The 8487-nt window shown below is 33.8% G+C and overlaps 1 protein-coding gene across 1 annotated transcript; it reads left to right on the top strand.

The window, feature by feature from the left end:
* Positions 1-25: 25 nt before the first annotated feature.
* On the top strand, positions 26-6995 carry pla2g4c (phospholipase A2, group IVC (cytosolic, calcium-independent)). Its single transcript, XM_026232153.1, has 14 exons — positions 26-1088; positions 1639-1664; positions 1833-1944; positions 2281-2423; positions 2496-2694; positions 3215-3323; positions 3395-3535; positions 3620-3685; positions 3825-4022; positions 5029-5148; positions 5335-5427; positions 5645-5799; positions 5881-6055; positions 6230-6995. The coding sequence occupies exons 1-14, from the start codon at positions 1086-1088 to the stop codon at positions 6406-6408; spliced, it is 1719 nt and encodes a 572-aa protein (XP_026087938.1). The 5' UTR covers positions 26-1085; the 3' UTR covers positions 6409-6995.
* The last annotated feature ends 1492 nt before the right edge of the window (positions 6996-8487 follow it).

Raw genomic sequence — 8487 nt, 5'->3', positions numbered from 1 at the left:
CTGCACAAGTTAAATGTATTTTCTTCATTTAGATATGGCTTTTTCAGTGGTTACATAATTGTAACAAAAGTGTCTGCATCTGGTTTATCAGTACCTCGTACATTGCCTTTTCAGAGGTAGAGGTCACAGGTCACATTATCATTTAGATGCTGATGATATTTGACTTGATATGGGAGAGGTCACTCACTGGACAGGGTTGACGTCACTGTCTGAGACTGCATGTGTGTGTCAAACAGCATCTGTACACACGGTATTGTCTGCATGCACACAGATAACATGCTGTTGTGTGTTCCATACACATGCACACACATGCAAACATGCCTGCAGTGTATTTGACGTCATTGATCGCTCTTGCAACCTCTGTGTCTGACTCAATGTATTTCTTTGCCATTCATTGGTGTATATGAAAATCTGTTATATTCTTTGGATGTTTACTGATATATATGGCAGTGAGATGAGGATGAACTTATTAGTTCAGGGGCTTCAGATAACCCGAGTGTAAAGAGATGTTTAGGAAGACAAGATTGTGTGTATTCAATTGTTTTTTATTGTCTGTCTTGTCTCAATCTTTACAGCGCTGCTAATGCAAGCACGCCTGCTTCACAGTATATTGTTGTTCACACACATTCATACTAACCTTTCTTTCTACAAACTCTTTATGCTAATTAGAAGCATAACATATAACAGTTTTAGAAAAGTGTGGAACTTTTGTAACCTTTAATAAAGTACACTACCATTCAAAAGCATTAGCTCAGTAAAATATCTAACATTTTTGAAAGTCTCTTAGACACAAAAAGGCTGCATTTATTTGATAAAAGTAATACAGTATTTTTGTTTATTCCAAACTTTAGAATGCTGTACAAAATATTAATCCTTTCACATCAAACTACACGACAAATTATTTAAAAAATCTGTTCAGAATTTTCGATTGCGTTCTGTTTTACTCAATGCAAGTCTCGTGTAGATTTGAAAACCACATTGTTTTAAGAAGTCAATCCTGTTCTGCTTGGTCTTATATCTCCTGTTCCCTTTTTCCTCCATAAAGAGTTTCAAGTTTGGTTTGTAAACCTCGACAGCTGGCAGCAATGGTAAGTGCCTTTAAAACTGATTTTTAAAAATAAAAACCCCTTTCAGTTTGGTTTCTAAATATGTTTTTTTTTTTTGGTAACACTTTAGAATAAGGTTCCATTCGTTAATGTTAGTTAACTACTTTATTTAACATGAGCTAAGTAAGAACAATCCTTCTACAGCAATTTATTAATCTTAGTTAATGTTAATTACCAACATTTACTAATGCATTATTCATGTTTTTTAACATTAGTTAATGCACTGAATTAGCATGAACTAACAATGAATAACTGTATTTTCATTACTAAATGAAACATTAACATTAACAAAGATTAATAAATACTGTAATAAATGTGTTGTTTATTGTTTGTTCATGTTAATTAATACATTAATGGAACCTTATTCTAAAGTTTTACCTTTTTTCACTAAAATGTTGCATTTGGAAGATTTCTTGCTTTGAGACTAGAAAAACATACTTAAGCGATGCTGGCAAAAAGTCAGCATACATTTCCGAACAAATCAAAATTATTTCTGAATATTCATAACATTTAAACAATATCATTTTTACAGATGTCGGAAGAAAATCAAAGCGAATGGTAATATTTCTCATATTTTAGATACCAGTGAAATCATATTGCTCCTTTTTGATCATGCAGTGTCACAGGACATGCGTTATAATTCATTTAAGTTTAATATATTATATGATGGAGTTGTTTGGAACATTTTGTGAACAGTCTTTTCTGTCCCTGGTTGATTTTCTGCAGCAGTAAAGTGAGAATGGGACATTCACTGAACGAGGCTGAGAAGCACCATGTGACCAGCAGGAGAGAATCAGCTCTGGAGTGTCTTAAAAGACATGAGATCCACTGTAGCCTGGTAAATGTATTCCAGCTGTTCCCAGACTAATTCATTCTGCAGTTTCTAAGCTATTCAAACTCATTTTATTGTTAATAAAAAAGTGATAAATTAGTGTTTTATTTCATCCTGAACCTTTAGATGAACCGGAATGAATTATATAAAACATAATTACATAATGTTGAAACCCTGACAATCAAGTGTGAATATAAAGAGCAGTTCTGTTGATGGGAAATGCCTTTCTTGGAAGGGTTTTGGGCAGGTTATCTTGACAAAGCCAAATTCATTCTTTGATGACTGATCTCCTCACAGAAGAGGGGGCATTTTTAATATAGTCCTAGTGTTTACTCTTTACAGGAAAAGATGCCCAACATCGCGCTGGTGGCTTCAGGAGGAAGTGAAAGAGCGATGGTGGGTTTGCTGGGATCACTGCTTGCACTGTTTCAAGATGATCTGTTGGACTGCGTGCTGTATCTTGCTGGACTCTCTGGATCGACCTGGTAAGTGAACAAACACATGAAATCACGTGCAGCTGAATATAAACACATCCTGAACCTTATTTTCTTCATAAGGTGCATGGTGTCTTTATACAAAGAGCCTGATTGGTCCAGCAAGCTGGAAAAAGTGAAAGAAGACATTAAAAATAAACTTGGTGGAAGAATCCGTTTGAAGGAAAAATTGAAAAAACTCGAAAAATACTACAGAGAAAAAGACAACTTCAGTCTGACAGACTTCTGGGCAGCGCTAGTTATAACCATGATTGTGAAAGAGGTGAGAGCGGTAATCTTGTTTGCATAATTTAAGCACTACGGCATCATTACAAGACACGTCACAAATCAACATTATATATTATACTGTATAAATAATATATAGCTCACTGAAGCTGCATTTATTTGATCAAATATACAATAAAAAAAATGTTGTGGAATATTATTACAATTTCAGATAAATGGTAATTACTTTAATGTAATTCATTCCTGTGATAGCAAAGCTGAATTTTCACTAGACATTGCTCCAGTCTTAGGTGTCACATGATCCTAAATCATACAAATATACTGATTTGCTGCTCAAGAAACATTTCTTGAGTGTGGATTTGTTTCAGGATTTTTGATGAATATAAAGAAGAGCATTTATTAGAAATAAATAGAATTTATTTGGTAACCATGTAAATATATTTTCCGTCACTTTCGATAAATGTAATGTCTCTTTACTGAATGTATATATATCCACACACACACACACACACACACACACTATATGTAAGTATTTGAACTAATTGTTTTTTCTACAGATAGATGAGCAAACTTTCTCTGACCTGAGAAGAAAACAGAGCACAAAAGATCCTTATCCCATCTTCACTGTGATTGATAAGCAGAGCCATAAGGATAAACTAGATGCAGGTAATATCAGTATGTTTGTGTGTTGTATGTGTGTGTATACTGTGCCTGTGACTTACAGAGTTCTGTCATAGATACGTTTGTTGAGATCACGCCACATGAGACTGGCTACTCCATCACCGGGGCCTTTGTAGATACGTCCAGTTTCGGAAGTCAGTTTGACAAAGGGGTTCAAATAAAAGACCAGCCCGAGATGGACATGATGTTCCTACAAGGTGAACTGAAACGATATGTCTTTTACTTCATCTCCTGTTCATCAGACTATTTTGTCGGTTGCTGAATTTTTTTTTTTTTTGCAGGTCTCTGTGGTAGTGGTCTTGCTAGCATTGAGAAAATACTAGAGGAACTGATCAATTTAATCAAAGGTAAGTTTGTTTTTATTATATAATCAGAAATAACGTATGCATATTAAAAACTATAAATTATTCTGTTTTATTTTAATATACTTTAAAGCATAATTTATTGCTGTAATGGCCAAAATATAAAGATACCTGTTCTTTTCAGACTTAATTTTAGGTGAGTTAGACACGATGGGTGACTATGCATCTTCAGGCGTAACACAAACAGACATTGGTTCCCTCAGCGCTCCACATGGGGACGAGGCTGGCCAACTGCTTTTGAATCTTGTGGAAGTGAATCGTCTGGTTTTAAGAGAGGAGGATCCTTCAACCAATATTACAATCTTGAACGACTTACTGAGAGGTATCCATCACATTCCTGATATATTTAAACTAAGCATGAAAAAAGCTAAGCAAAAAACATTAATAATGGGTCTTTTAATTTTCATTAAAAAAAAATAAGGTGATAATTAAAAATAATGTGTGGATTTCATTAAAGAAATTGTAATTCAGTGTTGTATAGAAAATGTTGAGGACTTTTTTACTAATAAAACCAAGAGATGTGTTTTCTTCATTTTTTTAAAGGAGACTTGGTGTTTGAATTGGGGAACTGATTAAACTAAAATAATTAAGGAAAGAAGGCTGCCTATTTATTTTAAGAGGATTAGCTGAATTTTGCATAGTTAGTTCCCAGCATGGCTGGATATGGAGAGTAAACTTAACCTTATTAAATGTTATTTTATGTTTTTGAGTGAAAGGAAGCATCTAGTATTGTTTAATGTTCAGTTATGTTTGACATTTGTAAGAGTTTCTGTTACACTGAAGTTTCATTGCACAGTGAAATTGTTACCATTGTGCAGAAGAGTAGAGCTTATGGTTATGGATACTACTCTTCTAAAGCATAACGCCTTGTTTAATGATAAGTAGCTTTGCTGGTGCTAGTGCAGTACTTTCCAGTATATCTCAAGTATTTTGCTTCTTTTGCTGTTTTGCTGTATACAGTCTTGTAACTGTATAAAATAACAATATACAAGCAGACCTGACTCAAAATCACAGACTTTTGAGAATCAACTTAAAATAAATGAGCACATTTCCCTAATTATATTAAACTCATTGTGTCATAAATTAATTTAGGAGATTTCACATGATTTATTCAGGTAGATTCCATTTTAAAAAATCAAGCCTGAAAAACTACTCAAAAATATTATGTGTAATATTGTTACCTTAATTTTTTTTAAAGTAATTAGCTCATTAAATTTTTTACAGTGTAATAACAGGCTGCTTTAAGATCACACATTTTGTCACCTGAATGAAGACTGCAGGTGATGTGTGCTATTCAGTGCATGATCTAATTATGTTATATGTTTCAGTAAATCTGCCGCAAGATGAACTTGAGAACTTGTTCACCATCTCAAAAGAAATCAACAAGGAGAACGTTAAGGAATACACACTATATATATGTGACCTGCAGACATCCTGGAATCTGACATGTGAGTTTTTCTTTTATGCATAGTCTGGGACTCAAAACCCACTTTACTTGTAATCTATTCTGTCATTTAATTGTACAATTGATATTGTGTTTAGAGGAGTAAGAAAAGCCATCTTAATTAATTATTTTCTTATGCTGATAAGAAGAAAGGGACCCATTATGTTTTGCAATCATTCTCTTAACATAGGCAGTAGGATATGGGAAATCATTGCTAAATGCATTGAGTTAGTAGTTTGCTGGATCTGGGGCACAACATATAATTTTCTGCACAACATGACAGGTGAGTAAAATAATTCTTTAATAAATAAAAACAGTAGATTCTAAATCTAATTCCAAATTTGAGTGCACATTGAGTTTTGTAATACTGGCATCACATTTCTAAATGGCCATAAACTTGCTGTACTAATAGATTTATGGTTTAGAGTGGAAGTTTTATCCCTTATATCGTAACTGAATTAAATGAAAATGAATTTTAAAGCATTTTATCATCATCCCAGCGGCAGAGGTTTCTCCTTCTGTCTGTCGAGATACAACAAGGAAATATGTTGATGCTGGGATTGCCATCAACTCACCTTTTTTACCATTGCTGAGGAGAGAGAGACACATTGACCTCATCGTTTCACTTGATTTCAGTGAAAATGACCCATTTGAGGTGAATTAACAGAGGACTGTTTTTTCTTATTAACCCATTTACTAATAATATTCCTTCCAATAATGCTGTTTAAATTCATAGTCACTAACAGAAACTGCTCAAGCGTGCAAAAGACTACACATTGACTTCCCTGAAGTTCCTCCAATGTCAAAAGAAGAGAAATCTGCTCCAAAGGACTTTTATGTGTTTGAAGGCCACAATGCACCAGCTGTGATTCATATTCCTCTTTTCAATATTGTGAATTGTGATGATAAAGGTAATGTCCAGCTGCTGCTTAATGATTGTTCATTGTTTAATAATAATAATTTCTATATCTAATAATGTTTAAATGAATATACAGTAATACATATCAATAGAATTTTAAAATCATGCCATGCATAAAAGCCAAACACGAAAGCTCACAAATGTTCTAAAATGTCTGTTTTAATAGCTGGAATTAAACGTATGAAGCATAAATATTCGACCTTTCAAGGTCCGTACTCCGGTGAGCTGATCGAGGAACTGCTGGAGAAAGCTGGATTGAACATCAGAAACAACAAAAGGAACCTTCTGACAGAGATTAAGAAAATCATCCAAAGGAAGCAATCACATATTCGCTCCGTTTGTTGATTCTCAGGTGTGGTTTGTCACATCACGATGAAAACGCACTGGCTTTTCTCGTTCTTGTACATTAGATGGCAGCAAATAATAGGTGGTTAGAATGAGAGGTAGAGATGCAAACATCAGCATATAAAACATTTTAAAATATGTAACAATTTATATTTACTTTGGTAGTTGGAATGAATATAGGCCTATTAAGTTAATTTAAGCAAGTTATTAGCCTCTAATATCTCTGAAACCAGTCAGTGGCGGACTTCTTTTATTCAAGTGATGTAAAAGAAAAGAGTCTCTCGAACACCCTTTGGCATGAAACATGATGTTGCAATTTGGCCTCACCCAAAGCACACACACACCGAAAATATTATGTTACCAAGCTGTTACTATTAATTACAGCTTCTCCATGTGTCTCTCAGTTCATCGGCTGCACTTGTGTGAAGCTATCCTAGATTACTGCATCAGAATCAAACTAAAATGAATATTTGCAATATTTTTTTATATTATTTTGGTTCATTTTCCATTATAAATTTGTAATGTCATTTGTAATGTTATACTTTACACAGACAGGGAAAAGGGTTTTGGTTTAGGGAATAAGTAATACCATAGTGCAATAAAGCAATATATTGTGATGTAAAGTATATGACAGTATAAACACTATCATGGCATCCACTCAGCAATGTTTTTTTTAATCTTCAAAATTCCAAATCCCAAAGCAATGATGAAGATGCAAACCTACAAAATGTATATTGATGCAATATCATGTTTAATAAAAATGTAATCAAAATGTATGCATGCTATCATTTTACATCCAATGTTTTTAAGACCCACATTAAAACTGACCGCAAAATAATGTAGTCTTCAGCTTTCTGTGTAGATTCTCTATAGTTTTACCATAGCAGTAAACAATTTATAATACAGGATCGATATGTTTATTTATAAAACCATTCTTAAGGTTACATCATAAGTGTTAGTGTAGAAATGCAGATGGTCCACTTCCTTGTGGGAATGTAGAAATTCACAATTTCAAAAGCTGTGTAATGGTTGCTACCCAGTTACAAATTACACTAATCTGATTAGACTTTTCCTTGAGAAAAGACTTTTTCAATTAGATAATCTGTTTAGTCCTGTTGTAGAATGCTGTCTTGAATTCAGACTGCTGCTTTTCTTTCCGTTATCCTTGTACTACAGTATTAATTTGAGAACAAAGTTCCCTGTAACAAACAAAGAAAATACAGACATTAAATTGAATTCAAACCGTGAGCTCAAGATCAATCAAGATTTATGTTGTCGACAAGTTTTCGTATCATGAATACATTTACATCTAATCAGAAGAAAGACATTCTTTGAAAACTCACTTTATGGTAGGCTCTTTCTTGAGGACTTCTTCCGAGATTTTCAGATAGGCACAGACTGGACTTTGGTCCTTGAGCTTCTGATTCAGGCCATTAATATCTTCATTCCATTTTGTCTTTTTACCTTAAAACATCAAGAGAGAGAACTATAAGCATCTCTTTTCTTCTTCTCGGCCTTTGTTTGCATCCTTTTCATGGGTAGTTTTTTTATAACCTAAAGTATACTAAAGTTTTACATTTACTGATGCTCAAGAAGTCAACATGATAATATCTAACTATCACATAACAGTAGTTGTTTAATTTTTTTTCACACAGTATAAGTGGGTCTCTAAACATGAAGATATTTAGCTGGCTTAATTTTCAGTTAATATAATAATTTGGGGCTTCCTTGCGAAACACAGTTAAATATACCATCAATGTCACTCTTCTCCTTCTCCATGGCTGCGACATCATTATTCAACCCCGTCTATGAAGCACAACACAAAATTAAGAAATTAGAAATTAGAATAGAGCTAAACTGCAGCATTTGTTCCATAAAACACCGCCTCTAGTCTTAGCATGCCGTGTTTCTTTAGAATTAGCCAAAGCAGATACCAAAACAAAACAACCAGATAAATTATTACATATATAAAACTGCTCTTTTCCAATGATTTAATTATTCCCTTTAACCACTGTTTGAAATGGCTGGTAGTGTTGCTGGGTATACAATTGTTGGGCTCCCATCGCTTTGCACAGCCCA

The sequence above is a fragment of the Carassius auratus genome, chromosome 44, assembly GCF_003368295.1.
Source record: "Carassius auratus strain Wakin chromosome 44, ASM336829v1, whole genome shotgun sequence".
NCBI classification, from domain to species: domain Eukaryota; kingdom Metazoa; phylum Chordata; class Actinopteri; order Cypriniformes; family Cyprinidae; genus Carassius; species Carassius auratus.
The sequence above is the reverse complement of the archived record's forward strand: the minus strand, read 5'-3'. Positions and strand labels throughout refer to the sequence as shown.

Coding starts and splice junctions, on each gene's coding strand:
- pla2g4c (XM_026232153.1), top strand. Junction 3,324..3,394: donor TAAGGATAAACTAGATGCAG/GTAATATCAGTA, acceptor GTTCTGTCATAG/ATACGTTTGTTGAGATCACG. Junction 5,428..5,644: donor TTTTCTGCACAACATGACAG/GTGAGTAAAATA, acceptor TCATCATCCCAG/CGGCAGAGGTTTCTCCTTCT.